The sequence below is a fragment of the Salvia splendens genome, chromosome 17 (assembly GCF_004379255.2).
Source record: "Salvia splendens isolate huo1 chromosome 17, SspV2, whole genome shotgun sequence".
Classification (NCBI taxonomy): Eukaryota; Viridiplantae; Streptophyta; class Magnoliopsida; order Lamiales; family Lamiaceae; genus Salvia; species Salvia splendens.
Genome location: NC_056048.1, coordinates 4,045,260 through 4,066,758, shown reverse-complemented (window position 1 = coordinate 4,066,758; position 21,499 = coordinate 4,045,260). Strand labels below are relative to the sequence as shown.

Here is a 21,499-nt window from a genome sequence, read left to right as displayed (position 1 = left end):
TATTTTTTACTAAAAATAAAAATGATTCAATTATCTTAAAACTTCTCAAAATTGAAAAATAACTCTATTAACAACGGGAAATACTTAATTTATCATTAGCATTACACACAATGTGTCAAGTGTCAACAGTCTACACTCAACACAGAAGTCAGGACTTTATGACACACTAAATAGAAATGACTTGGAAAATATGTAGTTATGTACTGATGGTATGTTGACCAATTACTATACCAACTTTGCCCCTACTTCTGAATTTAAGGTTTATAGAAACTAGTTCTTGTTCAAAAGATAACAGTTGAATTTTTATGACTATGCTTTCCTAAGATCACACTTATTGGGTTGGGATATTTTTTTTGTTTTTATAAAAAAGTTTTCAGATATACATACCGCACAAAAGTACTTGGTAAAGTAATATTCTGACTCGATTTAGTTATTGGAAAAGGTTATTAAAATTATGTAAGTACTAAGTACTGCAGATCTTTTTCCTAATAATTATTGAATTAATTTATGATACAAAATATAATTTTGAAATGTCAAATAAGTATAATTTATTCATTTGACTTTAATTTTTATACTTATTTTATTTAAAAGCAAATAAATATCAAACTAACTTTAAGAATTTAGAAAACTCTAATTGCGTAAACGCTCAACAAATTTTTTTAACATAAAATTTTCTACTAGTTGAAACTATAATTTTGATATGTAAATTCTACGCATTAGTATTAGTAAAACATAGCAATTTAATAAACCCTTTGATAAAATTTACAAGAGAAAGTATGTGAACATAATCAGGAAACAGGAATACGATCAAACAGGAAAGCGTACATCTCTTTCCCACAAAATATTAACCAATATAACCATGCAAATTGCAAACTAAGTCTCCATGAAGATACCATTGTTTACCTCATTGCTACTGCAATCTTCTGCTGCTGATGTTAAACTCGAACAACGTGGGACGTAACTTGTTAGTTCTTATACACCCTCGCGGAACTATAACTTCTCTCATTAACAAGATCTTTATACCAAGCTCGCAGTTGGTGCTAGTTAAGACAAAGAGCCTTCGTGATCGTGTTCAGGCAGCGCTGGTGAGGATCCGCCGCTAAATTTGCTGGGAATTGGTGTAGTTTTTCGTGACTGCAGTCTTTTTGTGGGCACTGTCGCACTGTCATCAAGTTTCATGTTGAAGCCTTCATCTTCATCGTCCTCTTCGTTTTTGAAAATGGGGTGGACATAGGCCTGCTGGAGATAGCCTTTCAAGTTCAGGTTAGGTTCCCTTGTTCGTTCGAGTGTGTCTTTCATCATCGCTTCCTGCAACAATGATTGTAAACTGAAATAAGAATATCTGACTTAAGAGACACTTCCATAGAGTCGAACATGCTACAAACCTGTAGAGGATATCGAACGAAAGCTGGTTGATAACGGCCTTTGCAGTAGAGATGAAAACAGATTGTCAACACCGGAAGCACAATAAGGACTGGTGGGGCCTCATATATCCCTTTCGTACCCATTAATCCCATCAGCATTATCTGTGAGAATATCAGAGCATAGATGATACGTGCATGTACGTCTGGCCAGAATGCTGCAGCACTTTCGTATTCTTGGTTGTATACATTTATGATCTGCGCCAAGAAAAGGGAATACAATGTCATGTATCTGTATTGAAAAATCGTTCAAACAAGAGAGATGAGGGGAATTATTCTACCTGGTGGCGAAATACCACGTATGCCAGAGCAAAGAAGACCAGTATAAAAGGAAGGAAAACTGGAGTCACCACAGCATAGACAAGACCTAGAAGGAAATATAATTGTATTTGAGGTTCACCGGTGTTAAAACCAATGCTTCCTGGATCCATCGCCTCCACTCGGTCCTTTTCAGTCTTCACTAGGAAGAAGTTTTTCAAATGGAAGAATATAAGTGGTTTCAGTCTTAAGATCTCCCCAGCAATACCAGCCCAGCCATCAACCATTACATAAGTAATAAAGAAAGTTGCTTTCATAGGGATTGCAACACCAATTGTTTCTGGGATTCTGCATTGCACAATCACGTAAGATAAATAGATGCAACACCGCTAACTGACAGAACAATAACTCAGAAAAATACAAAGCTGGTTCATAAAAACACCACACGAGATGACCAAATCCAATTGTTAAGTAGAGAAGACTATATGAAATGCTGTTAATTTTGTACGAAAAACCACCATATAAGATGACCAAATTCAGTTGACACACTGATAAATTGACCACATGTGTAACAAAAAATGAATCACATTATTTCTGTTTTCACTCACAAGTTATAAGGGAAAAAAAGTCAAGATGTTCAGGTAACGTACTGTTTTGGTGACTGCTTAAGAAAAGTATCAAGTTGCGAAAGTGCACTCCCTGCTATTATGCTCACAAGGAAAACATTAACAAAGTTGAATAGGTAATATCTGAAGGCAGCTCTCCTCTCCAGAGCTGATATTGATAGAAAACCCTCGAATTTGGCCATCATCATCAATATTGTCGGTAGCACTATTAGAAAAATCTTCAAAGCAAGCCCAGGTAGAACACCTTGGATGAAAGCCTTAATGAAAGGCCTGCGCCACGAATATCACATTAATATTAATGTGAAAATCAACATGTGTCACCAAATTGATTGCTCTACATAAGATGAAGAATAGTACTGAAAAAAATATATGTATTGCCAAATTGATTTGTGGATAAAGAAAACAAGACTATATTATTCACATAGAACCAAAGGAAGCTAAGGCTCAAAGCACAAGGATCATCGCAAATATTCAAATAGTATACTACTACTTCGTATCACGATACTGTTACAGTGTGTTGAAGCTATCCATGCTCATTTTCCATCCTCTATTACTGAGGCTAAAGTTAGAAGAGCAAGCATAACTTTCTCTTAAACTCCTTGTCTCCTTAGGTGGTGTTCGGTTTCCAAGATAAAATAATACCAAGATACAATCTAGGATTGAGTTGTGAGATTATTATAGTCATAGGGGGTTAGCTATGACTAATTATCCCATGATTATCCATCTAGGATTGAGTTGTGGGGTAGAATCTCATGAACCAAACACACTACAAAATTAATCCAGGATACAATCCTGCAAACCGAACACCCCCTTATAATACTAACTATTTTTAGTCTCTTTTTTGTGAGTCCATACTAGAATGTCAAGTACTGAAATGGAGAGAGGTAGGAAAATCAGAAGTGCACTAAGTAACTCTAATTCCTCTGAAGTCTCACTATTCTAAGTGATTATTTAAACCTAATCTTCTGAACATCAATCCCTGCTTCCTACCTTTGATTAGCCTGTTCAAAGACATATGTGACATTCAAGCATTATATAAATCACAGAAAAGAATGACGAGATTGCAGTACACTTCATCACAGTCAAATGAACCCAACGGACTTGAACTTCTTACCACAAAAACTAAGAATTTATGATTACGTAAATAACTTTAGAAGAATTACTCACTGTTCAACAACTGACGTGAGAAAAGGTAACTGCTTCTCAATACTCTCAATATTTGCAAGAGATTGCACAGCAGAAACAGGGATCATGAAGAAGAACGTAAGGAAGAAGAAAGCAACTGCAGCAATAAGCTTCCTAATAGTTATTGAAACATAAGGAATAGCAAGGTTAGCCCAGAATACATCACGTGGTTCTGCAGCCCACTCAGTCAACCACACAGTTGGGTTTCTTGACTGCTGAGTTTGTGCGCACACAGCAGCCCCCCACCTAGTTTTGAATGAGACAAAAGCTGCTGGCATGATACACTTCGGATCAGTTTTTACCCTTTTCCGCTCTTCAGCAATCTACATGTGAGTAATATGGTTAAATTATAACCAAAGTAAGTGTAATAATCTTCAATTTGTAGTAAGAAAGGCCAAGCAAGATCACTTATATAGTCAGCAGCAGAACATTCAGTAAATCCACGAAGTTACAGAAACCAGTTCTTAAATCGTTCAAAATAGGTTATACTACTATATAAAGGTTAGACATGCAATAATTACTTTCTTATTTTTAGGAAACTAGAGCTTTCAATATTAGAGATTGCGAAGTGCTGAATTAATTAAAATAATGTTGCATTTCATATGCATTAGTCATAAACTCATATAGCAAGGAAGACATATTTCTAGTTAATTTTAAGTGAAACTCTATGTACTCACTTCTTTGGTGAGTCTCTCTATTTCAGCTGTCTGATAATTAATTCCATCCACTTTATCTCCGCAAAGGCCAAGAAAACCAGTCTGCAAGTTTTAAAGAAGTAAATAGCAATCCTTAACTCATGACAGAATCTTATATCAAAATGAAGATAAAGTTCTTAAGAATTGATACAAAAATGAGATGACTCAACGAACAAAGAACCAGTACCTTAGTCATAGGTCTTTTCCCTCGATTCCTTGAGTATTTTAATTGGTAATAATCAAGCCAGTTTTGCTTTTTCTTCTTCTCCTCAACCAGTTGTGCAAGTTTATTGGCATTGATTACAACCTGTAAGTAAAACAGCTTCAGGATTTAAGAAGCATGCGTGATCACATAAAGAAATGTAGAGGTCATTTGCTTTGCCTCCTGTAACCCGAGCTATGTCAACGCAAAAATGAGTATATTTCCTACATTTATACAAAAAAATTAACTAGGAGAGACATTAAAAGACTCATCTTATTGAAGCAATCATAGAAGAACCTCCCAGTAATTTAAATTACAGTTATTCATAAATGAAAGTGACGATAGCTTAAAAGCATATATTAGAATTTACTGTAGAAGACGGTGAGGGAGTCTATAGATAATGAACTCTTTTCGAATGGACGGAGAATCGCTTTCTGGCAGGCATAAACTGTTGTAAGAAAACAACTGAATCCAACAGATTCATTGGAGAGAGAACCACAGTGGCAATTAATTTTATGATACATGTCTTATTAAACAAGACAGTAGACAACAAAAAATTCCCCAGAGATATTCTAACCTATTCAGAAAATATTTATACACCTGAAAACAAAATTTGCAGTTAATCTTAGCAGCAACAAACCTGATGAGTTAGATAGTAATTTGGATGATTGACCAAAAAGAAGTGCTCGACACACTCAGTCACGGATTCATCGGGATCTGGAGGCACATTTCTGACAAGAACCTGCATGATAGTTTCACCATTCTTGAGATTTGGAATAGAAGGGAAAAAAGCTAGCTTCAAAGAAGGTTGTAGAGAAAATAAACCAACAATGGGAACATTTAACTTCATCTATCTTCAACAAGGCCTTATTTATCCTCCATACATCTAAACTTATGCTAATTGTTGACTTCAATACTAATTTGAAATAATCTAGGAGCTTATAAGCTCAAGAATCTACTTTTCTTTGTAGAATCTTCAACCTTGTTTAAAGTTAGTTTAGCAGACTGCCTTTGGAGTTTGGACAGTAAACAAGATATTGCTTCTTACCGTGAATTGATCAGGACGGCGCTTTTCTGAAGCAAGAAAGTGTAAGCGCATTACAGCAATTTTTTCATACTCCTTCATCAACGCATAGCACGTCCAAAAAGTAAAGACATAAACCATTACTACATGAGTCCAAAACCTGTGATTAGACGTATAAAAAGTGTCATTCCTATTTTAACAGATGCTTTTTATGTAAAGCAAAAATTACCCATTAACTACTGGACATGACAAAAAATAAATAAGGCATTTTGGTCATGAACATTATCATGGGTGCATCCAAGAAGACTGAAAACTGGAGATGTGTATGTCCATGAAGAAATCTCATGCATGTGTAAAGGATCTTAACTGCAGTGGAATTAGTTAGATTTAGAGGATTCAAATTTCAACTTGGAGACAATGACCTGAAAATCATCTGATATTAGCAGGAAATAAATAATGTTTTCCAGTTACAAAGTAAAAAAACTTCTCACAACAAAAATGCTCTGAGGAATCCTATCTCCCCCCCAACTAGATTTGAGCCTTCTGCGTCTCAATAGAAAGGTAACACTAGAACAAACATGCCAAGATATAAAAAAGCAGCCTATATACAACAAATAATAAGTTGGAACAGAACATACTACTCCTAAAATCTAAATTCACCTATATTTGTAATTTTTCTAAATAGGTCATCCCTCCACAAGTTCATCCCATTGAGAATGAATTTGATGTCGGGAAGTCTGGAATAGCAAGTAACAAATTGATGATAGTTAGAACAAACTCCTAACCTGGGTGATCCGAATGGAACATTTGAAATAGAGAGCTTGTCAATTGAACTATATGTTAGCCCAGCCTCTCCTTTAGATAATTGTGCCAAGGTTTTATTTGTCCAGTTGACAGGCACTATGATGGCCCAAGCAAGCAATGTCATTGGAACAAAGATCTTAAGTCTGCATATACAAAAATCCAGAATCAGTACCCAACAATGAACTTCAAATTAAGAATATTTTATGACTCTTAATAACATCCAGATGCATTCAGTACCAATAAAACAATATCTGCCATATTGAATATGATACATGGAATCATTTTTCAGTGTACAGTCCCCTTATTTTTGCAACTTTTTAGCAGATGATACGGTAGAGCATACAACACCAAGTCAAGAAAATTTAATATGCAATCATACCCAAGCAAGTATATCCGCAGATATACAGCTGAATCCAGGCCTGCATGATCAATAAGCTCCGGCTCAGGCATCTTCAGTGCATCTGGTATCCAATTCAGAAATCTAATGTATGATCTCCAGTCTAAATTGACAAATTTATTAACAAATGAGCCCGAGTGACTGGGACTGCTTCTCAACCCCTTGAGGTACCATTTCGGAAAATACACTCTATCGTTAAATGGCTGAAGCCTTAGGAAGGCAAATGCTATCAGAAATATCAAGGAACTGATAATGTTAAATGCTGCTGCAACCCCTATATCTCCAAATGTCGCCATGTCTCGCCTCTAGAGAAATACCTAACCTCCTGTTTCCACACCAGAACATGTCAATTTCAAGTAAACCATCTATATCATTGCCACACCAATGCAGTCTATTCTACAAGACAAACACATTCACACTTAGAAAATTGGAGAAAAAAATTGTCAAAAATCAATTCAAGACACACTTCTACCAAAACTAATGCAAGGAAATGCTACCTAAAATGCCAAATATGTTGCAAATTCATCGGTACCACTTTAAAACCAATGCCAATCCTAGGTATGAACCATAATTTTCAAATATTACAAAGAAATATAGCCTATAGCTTCCAACAGCAATTCCCTGAATCCACGACATCATAACTCAGTTTTCACTTGCACCAAAAAGAAAATTGCAAACAGTAGCCGAATTTCACATAATACCTAAACCTCACCACTATACCGAATCCAAAAAAAACACAACATCTTCAGCCGAAATCATAACTATGTCTGCACTTCCACTGAAAAGGAAAAAAAAAACAAACAGTAGCCGCAATCATCACTATACCGAATCCAATAAACACAACATCTTCAGCCGAAATCGTCAAATCAAAATGCATCAGAAAACAATAAAAAAAAAACACTAGAAACAAACGAGAAAAAGCTGTTTAAACGTGAAGAAAAACATACCGTCGCGGTAATTTATAAGGTCGCTGCGCAGAGCGAAAAACAAATCACAACTCAGAAGGTTGAGAGTTGCGGATCGGAGAGTGACTAGAATTGCTTCGAAGTGGAACAAAAGGCACACGACATTCCGCACAAATCTCCTCCGTGAAGATATTTCAGTTAACAACAAGACAACCACCTATACATACACGATACAGAATTGCAGAGAGAGTGTGAAAGATGTATATAATGTGCGTGGAGTGCGTGTCGAAACCGCACAAAAACGAATAGTGTCAGCGACAATGAGATGCTTCAGATTTGGAGTGGAATTTGTTTGCTAGTGCGACGTTTCTCTGTCGATCGATTGTTGTTTTGCGTTGCTGATTCATGGTTACGTTTTCGGTTGCAATTAATGAGTGAATCGTTACTTAAAACAAGTTTTAAAATAAAGTAAAAACCGGCTGTATTTTCGCACATGCATTATCTGTTTTAGTGAATATATATTTGGCGCGGTTTGAATTGATGACGTGGCAAACAGGTATGTTGGTGAAGAATTGAAGATTGGTGTCGGCACGCGCGGGATATTATTCAATGTATTAGTTGACCTAAGAAATTATATGTAGATTTTTAGATTTTACTATATCAAATTATATAGTACTATTAAATAATGAAATTACTTTAATGAAAATGAAAGGGACTATTATATCCTTGGAAATTGATAATTTGGTCATATTTGATAGGTCAGCAACTATTCCATGGACTCAGTGGTTGTACCCACAAAAAAATGATTTTTATTATATTTAAAGACTAAACTTTGATCGTAAACGTGTAACTTAATAAAATAATGTCGCAATTGAATAGAACATAGTATACATTTATTTTCTTGTGGTTTAATTTTAATTTCTTATCCTAGTAAGTTAGTAACAATGTATCCAATCGTATAATTATAACTAAGTACTCACGCGACTTAAAAAATGTTGGAGGACCAAACGAGCTTAATCAAGTTACTAGCTATCAATGTTTTTTTTTATTGTATATGGTATTATGATGCTTAAATTGAATGAAAATATAAATTTTATTGTAAATATGTAAAAATAAATTAAAGTAAAATATATAACCAAGTTTTCTAGCTATCCAAAGCTTTTTGCCGTATGCATTTATTTCCAAAAGAAATTAATTGGATGAATACTTCAATTCCCAAATTAAAAAAAAAATCAAAATGAAACAAGAAAACAGTCATGTAAAGTCAAGTATTGAAATGTAAAAATGTACTATAAGAGTGTGCAAGACAAAATACGATTAGAATTGTGACATTAATGGTATTTTACAATTTGAACAAAAAATATATGGTTGCATGAAGTTTGACATAGAAATTATGGACCAAGACTTTTAAATGTTCTCATCTGCTTTATTTTCATTTGAATTGTTTTACAGAATTTTCTAATAATATTCCAAATCCTCCAACCATGATTTATCATTACAAAAAAAAATATCTTATAGGGACACAAAATTGAGAAGCAATTATTAGCATTTGAAATTTTTAAAAAATAACCATAATTTAGGATGCAAAAGAAAGTGCTCCTAAGTTGAGGATAAATTATCTTAATCTTTTGCTTTTTAGGACGATTCTATTTGTATCTCATAATTTTAATTGGAACACTAACAATAAGGACACTTCACAAAGCGTTTGTGGTATAATTAAACACACAAATTAGTGTCCTTAATATAATTTAAAAATCTCCTTATCTGATTTTTTGTTGTAGTGTATACACAATTAATGTTTCAATTTTTTTGTTGTAAATTGTGAATGACTAACATATTATAAAATATACTCCTAAAAATTTATGCACGCGTACGAAATATCACAAATTTTTTATAGTCAAATGAATTATCAACATATTATGAAATAGTAGCTTGCATCATTCCAAGTTTCTAACAGTTTATATATAATTAGATCAAATTTATGGAGCGGTTGCAATTTGTAGTTTTTTTTTGTCTTTTTATTCAATGCACATTCACAAATCACAGTGAATAAAGACCAATGGAATGATCATCGTTTATCATGTCACAAACATTTTGTACGAATTTTTACTTCTCAAATTGATTTCAAATTCGAAGTTGTATGAGTAACTTCTTTTTAGATGAATGTCTAAATACTATTTTGTTGAATAGTTACATTTTATCGGAAATAATGGTGGACACGATCGAAAGTATATCATTTTTGAGGATACATTGAAATCAAATGGGAATGAGTACATTGAAATCAAATGGGAATTTATGAACTTGAGTGTGTCTTATTTTACATGAGATAATTAATAAGTTTCAACCATTTGTGACAGAGCATTTAATAAAGCTATTCATCATTTGAAGTGGAAAATTATACTCCTATCTAGATTCTATAGTTTATGTCAAGGCTACTTTATTCCTATTAATTAATGCCTATTTTTGGCTGTCCATATTCTTGCCACTATGCCAGTAGTATTTTTTTTTGTCAAGCATGCTTCTTTTGTTTTTCCATGGTATACAAATTTTCAACTAATGAAAAATTAGAATACAAAATCTTCATGGATAAAAGCATTGGTATATACGAATTGACTAATTTAGCCTAGATACTTTTTATTTAAAAATAATGTGACTAGTATAGCTTATACTACTAACTATCACATAATATGAGTCTTCTCACGGAGTATGTACATTTTCCTTGGGCTCAATACAAGAAGAAAAGTAAGCAAACAATAGTAGTATGTTAAAATTGTGTCCACATACAAAAGTATGAAAAATTAAATAGCAACGTTAGTTTATATTTACATTCGTCTCATTCAAGATGATCCCCTATTATTTTTAGTTTATTTCAGTTAGTACGATAATCGGAGGAAGACTGCGTCAGATGAACCTATAAATTAAAATCAACAGGAGCTTTTAGACTCATTTTTACCCATTAGTACATTTATATTTTAAATTAACAATAGAAGAAGAGCATTATAAAATACCCATGCAAATATCGGATGATAAAGGTCAACTTCACCAAGATATTTTTTGGGGATATGAGATTTTAGCATTAGATATTTCACATAATAAAATCAAAAAAGAAAACATGATAAAAAAAGCTACTCCCTATTGATTAATTAATAAAAATGAACAAAAAATCAAACGAATCATTTTAAATTGAATTTTTCTCATTTTGCACACTACTTAAGTATGAGGTCAAAAAAAAGGAACAGCATGGGCTGCTTGCCGTGTCTAATCAGAAGAATTTGGCTTTGAGCGTGCTTTAAATAAAATAAATTTTATTTTCATACTTATAATAAAAGACAAATAGTGTTGAACTAAAATGTATGGTCATAATTAATTAATGATGTTATCTCTTAGATGTGGCAAGCATTGTTGGGCCGGGTGATATCTACAACTATTCCCACAACTTTTGTAATTTGATTAAAGAAAGGGTCTTACTGAAATTCTATCTAGAATTACTACTTTATATTGTGAATTTATATAATTATTTTATAGCAATATTTTTATGAAAAATAGCATGCAAAATAATTAATTATATTTATGAAAATGAAAATATTATTTTATGCATCTCTTCGTATTGATGGATACTAAAACGTAGTATATCAAATGATGGGGAAAATGGGTGGTTATTTTAGGGTTTCCTTATTGATAATGTTGGGCTTACGTAAAACCAAGTCCTACAGTAAGAGAGAATGTATATTTAATTCATCGTTAACAAAATAAAATACTATACTACTTGAGATTCAACTCAACATCACAATTTTAGGTGTTGTAAACTTCTAATGTGGGTGACAGAATTAATTTGAAATGCATTTGTAATCCTTCCACAATTATTTCACATGCATAAATTTGAAGACTTTAATGAAAATGTTGCAGAAGCAATGCCAGTATGTTATTGTTACACCTTGCATGTTTAACTTTTAATTTTACAAAATAAAATTCATAAAAAGTAAAGTGTTCATTTCTGTAAGATTTATTTTATTCTAAGAAACAGTTACTATAATTGTTGATACTGCCATTCCATGTATAGCAGGTTGGTTTATACACCATCTGTCCATCTCTCCCTATAATTCCATATTTCAATTCAGTTGTGAATTTTGCCACTGTTTAATTACCTGGCTCCATACTATGACGGAGAAGCGCGTTTCGGTCTAACTGTCTTAGACCGAAACGGGCAAGATCGACAATGGCATCCGTACAATATGATTCAGGCTCCCCGTCATAACAATTTCGCCAAAGGTGAAATCATCGAGAGCCTGCGTCACCGCAAGTCTGATTTCCAACACTTGTGTTGCCTCAGGAGCTATGCTGAACCACGGTGGATCCACACTCACTGTCACTCCCTTCGGTGGCACCACTGCGCACACGTACGTTTCTGGCTTGCTCGCCACATTCTTCACTACCCTGCGTGTTACTCGTGCCCCAGAAAGCGCGGTTATAGTCAACGAAGGCTGGTTCAGGTCGGACGGGTTGCTGGAAGAGCCGGGACACGTCCCTCCAGTCGCAATTCTGACTTTCTCCGGATCAGCATTCGGAAGAGAGCACAGAAAAGTGAGGTAGTCTTCATATCCTGTTTCAAGATATATAGTCAGAATGTTGAAGCTGAGAAACAATGTTGCGGTGTAAGAAAGATACCGGCAGCAAACACAAGTCCAGGGTCTAGGGCGCGAGCAGGATCAACGAGGCCGGACCCAAACCCAAACGGTGCAGCAGGGTACACCGTGTTGGCAGCAAAGCCTTCTGCCATTATGGGATCACCGCGGTTGTCATGCTTGGTGGCCGTGGTGGACATGGCTGAGGCGATCATCGATGGAGTCCACGAAGGGTGGTTTTGCTTGATGAGTGCTGCTATGCCTGCTATGTGTGGAGTCGCCATGCTCGTTCCAGATATCAGCGCGAAATTGTCACCTGAAACGAATTCGAACGCGCTTCAAAATTGCTGACAAAACTGTTGGGTTGCAAACTCATCCTAAATTATAGAAGTTGGAAATAATATAAAAATGTTGTCTAACTCCAATTAGTTTGAGGCGAAAAAACAAATCTGTGCGAGTTTGGCCCAAAGCAGACAATACCGACAGTTCAAAAAAACTGATAAAAAGAAAACAACAATAACTACCAGATAGGATGGGGTTCATAATACTCATGGGGCTCCAGGCAGCCCAAATTTGGTGGCCCGGGGCTAAAATATCGGGCTTAAGCACATCAGCCGGACTCCTTTTCTGGTCAGTGTAATCAGGTCCCCTGGAAGAGAAACGGCTTACAACGGGCGCTCTCTCTGTGTAAGAAGCATTTCTACCCTCACTTATACTTGCCCTGCCATTGTATCTTATTGCCTTCCCTTGTCCATCTCTGGTCGTTTGTTGTTCGTAATATTGAGATACGATCTACGACACACAAAGAAACATCATTTCGATTCGTGTTTTTATGTTAGTATACACTATACATACCTGTGCCTCACTAGCTTTAGGGATCATGATCCCAGGAACAGAGAAAGGGATAGGCTCTGCTATGAAGTCACCATAGCTCGGGTTGGCAACCAGCACGAATCCCATGAACCCGAGAGACCTTGCAGTCGCTATAACGGCCGTGAGGTTAGACGTTCCGTTGTAGAAACCAGATGAAAATGTGCAGATAACCACACTCCCTAAGACCACAATAGGATCCAATGCCTCCGGGTATTGACACTCTTCCGTATACTGTGGAGTCATAGGAAATGCGCCGTTAGCCCTGACCGCATCTTTGGCCAGCACCAGCCTATATTGAAGCAATCCATATCCAAAGCTAGCACCTGATCACATAGCATATTTTTACCTTAATAATTGAAGGTCAGTTTGGTAAGATAGATAATTCATCTGTCTTGGAGTTATATGACAAAAAAATAATCTAAAATGTCTTATATATCATGTTTTGTTTATTTATCTTTCCTAAGTACGTCTAACATGTGCTTTTACCTGACAATCCGATGCCACTGATTTTTTGACCGTTTCCGAGGATGAGAGTGCCGGGGTAACTTCTGTCTGTGTTGGAGGCGGCCACGCCAAAGGACCAAGGGCTGTAGGAGACGACGGAGTAAGGAGCAGGGCCTTGGTTGCCGACAGCCTGAGCCACAAAAACCCCGGCCTTACGTGCTGATAGCATGAATATGTCGAATGCGCCTAGGAACGTAACTCTGTCGTCTGGTGGCCCGTCGGGTCCGATTGAGAGTGATAGGACATCTACTCCATCCAACACTGCCTGCATCTCATCTCAACTTGACCATTTCAGAAAAGAAAAAAAGTTCAATTTTTTGAGGAAAATGTATTTGTAGATGGTAAAAAAATAGTATTGTCACCTGATCAATAGCAGCAAGTACATCTGCTAATGTTCCCACTGTAGGATAAATGGCCTTATACGTGGCTATCCTGTTGTGTTCGACACAAGAAATAAGCAGCAGCTATTGCACTTGCACTATTATAAATTTATTAGCAGCCATTACACACTATTACTTGAAATTTATAATCAGTGATTAATTGTAGTACATAGTAACTTAACTACTTCAATTCTTAAATAATTTGATCAAGTAATGAAATCATAATCAACCTAATATTATTAATATTGCTAGACATCTTCGGGTAAGTGATACTCCATGCCTACGTTCAGCAAAAATAGCCTTGGTTGTGAAGGACACGAGTTTTAATGCAAAAGAAGTAAAAGAAGAAAGAGATTGATATAAAATGTGATCGAATGGTTGTTAGTTGAAAAATGAGAAAACTTGTACTACTACTATAAATAGAAACTACTTTTGGTGGGCGAACAAAATATTAAAAAAATAACTATTTTTCATGAACGGAGATAGTATATTTTATCAATATATCATATTATGAAATGGAATTTCGTCGAACCTGGCACGCGGCGCCATTCCTGAAGCCCGACCGTAGAAGAATCCATCCACCACCACCGGAACTCCATGATTCCCCGCAGCAGTCGAAGCCACATGACTGCACACAATGACACAAACCACCATCATTTCCTTCCTCCATCAACCTCATCACACAGACACACACATACCTGCCATGGCCAACCGCATCATAAGGCGACATAAGATCAACGGCGGGATTCAGCGTGGCAGCAGCCCGAGCCCCCGACGCGTAAAACCTCGCAGAAACGATCTTCCCATTGCAAGAACTCATCGGAAACAGAGGCCCTCCCTCACACGATCCAGAAAACCTAGTGCCATTGCTGCTCCATGGATTCAATGGGTCATAGGCAAAGCTAGGGTGGATAGGGTTTATGCCTGAGTCTACAAACCCTATCACAATCCCATCTCCTGCGTTTCTCTCTCCTCCTTGCTGGCTCCAAACCGTTTCTAACCCTAGAAAATCTGGGGTGTAGGTTGTCATGAGCTTGGCTCCCTTGTCCTTCTCCACCAGCCTCACTCCATGGGCGCCTTTGAACTTCTCGGCTTGCGAAGGAGTCGTGTGGAGGGCGAAGCCGTTGACGATGTGTTTGTAGCTGTAGAGCTTGCTGTAGCTTCCTGCTTCCAGTTTGCTCTGCAGGAATTGGTCGTGGGACTCTACCAAGAATTTTGCATGAGCCTTCGATGCTTTACTGTAAAAATTGAAACGTGACAAAATTAGTTTCATTCATTATTTGGTAAGTTTTTCTCTTATAATTACGGAGTGTTCATTCTCCATTAATAATACTCTAATGAATTTTTTTTTCTCTCTCATACTTTATCAATTTCGCACTAAAAATGACAAAAATTAGTTCATTTTCGTCATTTTTGTGCGTCCCCAAAAAAGTACTGTATCGTTTTTTTTTGTCATTTTGCTCTGTCACCCCAAATTAGTACACTTTCTATTCATGAAAATATTTTCACCACACATTACATTAATAATAATGTGGATCTCACTTCCAATAACACTACTTTTCTATTTTTCTCTCATACTTTACCGATTTCACATTAAACATGTACCTTCCCCATCCAATGTCTATATTTTTAGGGGACGGATAAAGTATGTAAGTTCAATTAGATATTTTCTAACTTTATGTGATTGAATTTTGCACCAAAAATTGTTCCCTCATCTGATTGACATACATATGGCTAATATGGCTACTAGTAACATATAATACGGATGAACAATCATAGATAGGGCCGGGAATTCGGTAATCGGTTAACCGATAACCGAACCGAAAAATTCGGTTCTCGGTTAACTGATAACCGATAAAATTCGGTTATCAGTTCGGTTTCGGTTCCCGTTTGAAGCCACGATGGGTTATCGGTTAACCGATAACCGATCGGTTATACCCGAAAGAACCGAGGGAACCGAAATTAAAATTCCCCAATTCCTATTATTTATTTTCCCTCAAAAATTCTTTTATTATTTCCCTATTCAAAACATTATTTCCCACTTCCCAGCCCTACACACGCCGCTGAATCTAGAGACTCCCACACCGCCGCATTCTGCCACTCTCCTTCTTCCCAGCGCCCGGCGACTCCTCCCCACCGGCCGGAGACTCCTTCCCAGCAGCGGCGGCGACTCCTTCCCTTCCCAGCGGCGGGTTCTCCTTCTTCTTCCCAGCACCAGCGACCAGTTCACCTTCCTCCCAGCAGCAAGCCCGGCCAGCAGCGACGGCTCTCATCCTCCCAGCGGCGACATTGTAGCTTATTATAATAGGTTGTTTTTATTTTTTTAATTTATAATACGAAATATAAACATAATTATTTCTATAAACATAAGAAAAACAAAGTGCATTGTAGAACAAGTGGTAGGCTGGCCATTTTTCTCACACATTGACTAGGGATCGAATCCCGGCAACAACTTGTTTTTTTCCCAATTCGGTTCCTATCGGTTAGAACCGATCGTGTAAAATCGGTTCCTAACCGAACCGAACGGTTAACCGACCTTTCGGTTCGGTTAGAACCGAACCGCTTTCGGTTCGGTTAGAACCGAACCGAACCGATTCCCAGCCCTGTTCATAGATTTTCTAACTTTATGTGATTGAAGAAAATTGTTCTTGCATCGGATGACATACATGTGGATTAGTGGATTCACATTCACCTAATGATTCAATCAAATGCTAAGAACAAATAACACAACGAGTAAGTTTTCTAACTGTTATTGTTAACATGTTTAACACACAGTATCAATTAATGAATCTAGCTTGCTATTTCCGCTTCATATCATTAGATGACGACAAGAACGATTAGTAAGTAGTTACCTGTTGAGGCGAGGCTTCTTTGCTTGTTTATGATGTGTGTTTTGATGGAAGGCAACGGGCTCTCCTTCGAGTAAAACTAGATATATGTCTCGATCTTCAGCAATGGAAGAAACGATGCAAACAGCAAAGAGAATCAAAATCGGAACTAATTTTGTATTCACCATCTTGTTTAAACTTAACATGAATTTTGAGGGTATGTTATATTGATGTTGTGTTTATTTAATTTGGTGATGAGCAAATGCTGTCATTAACGAATTTAAACGGTTTAAAGTTTAAACACACATCATCAACGTGAATAAAGATTGGTTGTGAGGGAAAAAGCCAAAATTTAGTGGAGATAATGTTTACTTTGTTGAATTTTGAAAATTAAGGGTGTGTTTGGTCACGCAATACAAGCGAGTTAGTATAACAAAATCCATGCATCATAGTGTAGAAATCGGTTGAATTCTCGAATCACAACTCATTTGTCACTTTATACCCTTTTCTTAGAGCATCCACAATAACCGGCGTCACCACCGCCACGCCGATTTTTCGCCCACGCCGGTTTGACGCCGAACCATTGGAACCGGCGTGGGCGAAATCGGCGTCAAAATCGGCGTCGCCATGCCGATTCCCGCGCTGACGCCGGTTCCGACGCCGATCCTCACGGGCGCCATTGTGCGTCCCGGATCGGCGCCAAACCGGCGTCGGATTTAAATTTTTTTTTGTTTTTCGAAAACACTATATATACGCGCGTAGAACCTCATTTTCATTCGCACCACTTGTTTTAACGAGTATTCTCTCTACCTTACTTTCTGTTCAAAATCAATTTAAGAAATGAGTAATGCCGGTGGTAGTCTGCATATAATGTACGCCTGTATTATCATGCACAACATGATCGTCGAAGATGAAGGTGTACAACTGACTGATTGGGCCACCGACGATAATGAAGCAGGTCCAAGCCACGGCGTCACCACCGCCAACGTACGAGGTGGGGTACCGCACGATGAAGAAGCCCTCCTCCAAGCACATGCCGACATGCGTCAGACGGAGGCTCATATTCGACTGCAAAAGGATTTAGTTGAAGAGTTGTGGGCGCGGAGGATTGCAAGGCGTTAGTTTTTATGCAAATTTATGTAATTTTTTAAATGTAATTTGTTTAATTATTGTACTTTTTTTTAAATTAATGTACTTTTTAAATTTTAATATTATTATTCGAATTTTCCGTATTTGTCTCGTAAATTAAATTCCGTATGTTGATACGAGTGTAAATTAAATTATATAATTGTTATTAGTGATGTGGATAGGTAGTGTGAAGGCTATGTGAGGGCTATTTGATGTCCAGTTGATGTGGCAAGCTGATGTGGCAGGAGAATTGTAGTGCTGATGATGTGGCAGTGTGAAGGCTATTTGATGGCTATTTGACGTCCAGTGCTATTGGAGATGCTCTTATGCGAGTCTAAATGCTTTTGGTGAAAAATGAATTCTTCAATGGAACCATATCTTATTGCAAAACGCAGAACTCTCATTTTTAGATAACATAGATGTTATTTTTAGATCGTTTGTAGTTTATTTTAGAAAATCTAAATTTTAAAATTGCAGAGATCATTTTTAAGTCGTTTTAGGTTATCCTTTCTAAAATGAACTAAATATTGACCAAAAATGACATTCGTGTAGTTTAAAAATGACCAATGTGTTTTGATTTTGTGTTTTGCATTCAGATTGAGTTATTCATATATCACAATCCGATTTGTATATTCTCAAAGACAATTCAGACAATGTATATACATCTGCTCCCCTATGCTAATTTCTTCAATATAATCAGAATGTAATCCAGAAACTAGTTTCAATAGTAATAGTATAAAATTAGGAAAAGATAAAGAAAATAAAAGAAGAAAAAAAGTGGCCTCTCCTACGTTGCAAGAAGCAAGTATCGTCACCATGACACGCGAACTTTAAATTTCTGTTCATTTATCAATTAAAAAAGGGGAAATATTGCACGATTTACTTTTTCTGCCGTTTGGGCCTTGCCTGCACCATAGAAATTAAATGATTTAGATGTTGAATGCAGAAAGAAAAGAAACAACCAAAATCAATGTAATAACTAAGATATAGGCTTTTGCACATTTGGAAATTTTATGATAGAAGAAACAAAAGAAACTAATTCAACAAAAGGCAACCATGTCTCACTTATGATATTACCAATTTAGGGGGAAAAAAAGCTAGACATTGTCACCAATAATCACTAATCCCCAATGTGATTAGTCCAAACCCTAGACAAGTAGCTAACTAAACTATACATTTTCAATTTTCACTATTCTCTTAAGCTCATAAGAAAATAAGGCAGCAGAATATGTTGCAGCAAATCAAACAAAGTAATCAGACCTCGCGGTTCGCCACTGCAGCGTCAGGAGGCTTCTTCAGCGTGTGTTCGGAGCAGACAAAGCGATCCAACAGCTTCACCTGCTCTATCGTCCGATTTATACACCCCGGGTGAAACCTGCACCCTTATCCCATCCATTAGCCACTAATCTCTACCATAACTAGGCTTAATCAACATAATCACATATTTGGAAATCCACTTACCAATCCTCACACTCCTCACATTGTATCATCAAAGCATCTGGATTATATGGCATCTCACATTTGCAATACCTTTCAATTGAACACATCATGATGAGATTAGGTCATGGGATTATTAGCCTATAAAGTCCGTTTGTTAGGGTGGATAACAAAATTCAGGATAAGAGAGTTATTTGACATAAAACGTGCGTTCTTATCATACTCTGTCTTATCTCATCTTCCCTATCAAACGACCATTAAACTAATAAATGAATGAGAAAGTAATTTGATATAAAATGTGTGTTCTTATCGTATTTTGTAAAGAATACTCACAATGCGACCGTATTTTGCAAGACAAGTCCGGAGGCGGCTCTGTATTGGAATCGACAATAGTAATCCTCAGCGGTAGCATCCTCGAGTTTGGTGTAATCCTCAAAGGTGTGGACCGTGCATTTGGCTTCGATGGTGTTAGCACTCTGAGTGTCATAGTGGTCCGACAAGAACAGCTCGTTGGCACCATGGAACTCGAGCCTCCCACCAACAGATTCCTCCGGCCTGTAATACCAACGAACCCTAACGATCAAATTGTTGCTGCCGTCCGCCTCCATCTTCACCACGCGCGCCACATAAGGCGGCGTGTTGCTCTCGGCCGCCCGCATCAACACGCAATCCCCGGCTTCGAAATCCAATCAAAAGGCACAATAATTCTTTTCATAACTTGATTGAAAAAAGGTTTCAATATTATACTACAAAACATTGATCATTCTCATTACAATTCCAATGAAATTATAACATTGATCATTCTCACTACAATTCCAATAAAATTATTTAAATTGCAATAATGATCCGAATTAAACACCTTCCATCAGCAAACAACATGCATATTTACATAAATTAGGAACATATATCCATCAATTAACAATACATAAACATACTCAACTCTAGAATAGAAACATATACATATAGATACATACCATGAACCATTTTGTCTGTGCCTCTGATGTTGTAAAAATGAACATCTCTATTGCCATGTTTTGTTCTCCCCATCGAACATAAAGAAGATTATATTGCAATAAATTTCTTTCTATTTCTCTAAATATTATTAACAAGCCGTTACCTAATTGTCATTCGGTTTGTATGGAAGAGAAGTTTTACAAAACCCTGGATTTTTTGGGGTGTAATTTGCGATAAAAGAACCCTAGAATTGAAATACATTTTAGAACACGCTTTCGATCGGTTGGAAATAAAATTATTGAAATTTAATTATTTTGTGAAATCCATTAATTGATTAAGGTTTCGACAATTTATTGCCATATATTTCTCTCGGATTAATACATCCAAATCCAATTATTTATTGGACTAACTATAATCTACAATACTATTAGTCCAATATATAATTGGATTAGTACACCTACCAATGCTATGTGTGGTGATTGTGAATTGTGATTTGAGACCCATTCACTGAAAAAAATGGTTAATGATAATCCAATTATTTAATTTATTGGACTAACCTAGATATACTATAATCTATAATACTATTAGTCCAATATATAATTGGATTAGTATATGCGCATGTGGTGATTGTGATTTGAGACCCATTCACTAAAGAAACGGTTATTAATATTTTTTAATGTAATTAAGGACATCAAATTTATGTTTTCAAAAGCATTATAATTGAATAGTGGCTTGTCAATTCCTCTTTCAACACCAATAATATGTACACTATCTTACATTGCTGAAGCTGGATTTTGAAGCGCCAAGATGATATAGATGCAAGGCATGTTTCTTTTCTCATTTTTAAAGAGTTAGATAATACTCCCTCCGTCATGGTTTAGCCGTCCCGGTTGAGTCGGGTACATGTTTTAAGAAAGTGTTTGAGTGTGTAATAAATAAATATTGGAGTGGATGTTGGGACCCACTTTTAATTGAGTGTGTAATAAATAAATGTTGTAGTGGATGTTGAGACCCACTTTTAACACTTTATTTACTTTATAGGCATTTTTTATTAGTTTATTTCAACCGGGACTCCTAAAGTGGGACGCCTGAAATTGATCAACCGGGACTCCTAAAGCGGAATGGAGGGAGTAGTTCATTATCTACTTCTATAGTGCCATGAACCCTCAGCTTATTTGATGGATGAAAATTGTTTTATCAAGTTGTGTTTTATCGTCACATAGGTATCACATAGGTAGCAACATCATTTCTCAAAT

The 21,499-nt window shown here is 36.4% G+C and overlaps 3 protein-coding genes across 3 annotated transcripts; all 3 read right to left on the bottom strand.

The window, feature by feature from the left end:
• Positions 1–722: 722 nt before the first annotated feature.
• LOC121775415 (calcium permeable stress-gated cation channel 1-like) lies at positions 723–7,911 on the bottom strand. Its single transcript, XM_042172497.1, has 12 exons — positions 7,560–7,911; positions 6,595–6,937; positions 6,197–6,358; positions 5,436–5,571; positions 5,028–5,129; positions 4,373–4,492; positions 4,168–4,248; positions 3,473–3,813; positions 2,330–2,575; positions 1,703–2,027; positions 1,386–1,619; positions 723–1,308 (listed from the first exon to the last, which is right to left on the bottom strand). The coding sequence occupies exons 2-12, from the start codon at positions 6,906–6,908 to the stop codon at positions 1,045–1,047; spliced, it is 2,325 nt and encodes a 774-aa protein (XP_042028431.1). The 5' UTR covers positions 6,909–6,937; positions 7,560–7,911; the 3' UTR covers positions 723–1,044.
• Positions 7,912–11,638: 3,727 nt separating this feature from the next.
• On the bottom strand, positions 11,639–16,912 carry LOC121775481 (subtilisin-like protease SBT2.4). Its single transcript, XM_042172560.1, has 9 exons — positions 16,749–16,912; positions 14,595–15,134; positions 14,429–14,524; positions 13,879–13,948; positions 13,499–13,781; positions 12,995–13,335; positions 12,664–12,931; positions 12,183–12,455; positions 11,639–12,117 (listed from the first exon to the last, which is right to left on the bottom strand). Exons 1-9 carry the CDS (start codon positions 16,910–16,912, stop codon positions 11,708–11,710), a joined length of 2,445 nt encoding a protein of 814 aa, XP_042028494.1. The 3' UTR covers positions 11,639–11,707.
• Positions 16,913–18,536: 1,624 nt separating this feature from the next.
• On the bottom strand, positions 18,537–20,469 carry LOC121774018 (chromatin remodeling protein EBS-like). Its single transcript, XM_042170934.1, has 5 exons — positions 20,264–20,469; positions 19,623–19,965; positions 19,314–19,382; positions 19,113–19,227; positions 18,537–18,758 (listed from the first exon to the last, which is right to left on the bottom strand). The coding sequence occupies exons 1-5, from the start codon at positions 20,334–20,336 to the stop codon at positions 18,732–18,734; spliced, it is 627 nt and encodes a 208-aa protein (XP_042026868.1). The 5' UTR covers positions 20,337–20,469; the 3' UTR covers positions 18,537–18,731.
• Positions 20,470–21,499: the final 1,030 nt, after the last annotated feature.

What these genes read in the sequence shown, in the direction of transcription:
- LOC121774018 (XM_042170934.1), bottom strand. Translation starts at nt 20,336, where the DNA reads ATGGGGAGAACAAAACATGGCAATAGAGATGTTCATTTTTACAACATC. An exon ending in TTGCAAAATACGGTCGCATT is followed by an intron (nt 19,383 to 19,622) that starts GTGAGTATTCTT and finishes TTCAATTGAAAG; the next exon opens with GTATTGCAAATGTGAGATGC. An exon ending in CTGCAGTGGCGAACCGCGAG is followed by an intron (nt 18,759 to 19,112) that starts GTCTGATTACTT and finishes TCTATGGTGCAG; the next exon opens with GCAAGGCCCAAACGGCAGAA.
- LOC121775415 (XM_042172497.1), bottom strand. Translation starts at nt 6,908, where the DNA reads ATGGCGACATTTGGAGATATAGGGGTTGCAGCAGCATTTAACATTATC. An exon ending in GTTCCATTCGGATCACCCAG is followed by an intron (nt 5,572 to 6,196) that starts GTTAGGAGTTTG and finishes GTCTAATCACAG; the next exon opens with GTTTTGGACTCATGTAGTAA. An exon ending in TAGAGAGACTCACCAAAGAA is followed by an intron (nt 3,814 to 4,167) that starts GTGAGTACATAG and finishes ACTCACATGTAG; the next exon opens with ATTGCTGAAGAGCGGAAAAG.
- LOC121775481 (XM_042172560.1), bottom strand. Translation starts at nt 16,912, where the DNA reads ATGGTGAATACAAAATTAGTTCCGATTTTGATTCTCTTTGCTGTTTGC. An exon ending in AAGAAGCCTCGCCTCAACAG is followed by an intron (nt 15,135 to 16,748) that starts GTAACTACTTAC and finishes CAATTTTTACAG; the next exon opens with TAAAGCATCGAAGGCTCATG. An exon ending in CTAAAGCTAGTGAGGCACAG is followed by an intron (nt 12,932 to 12,994) that starts GTATGTATAGTG and finishes TGTGTGTCGTAG; the next exon opens with ATCGTATCTCAATATTACGA.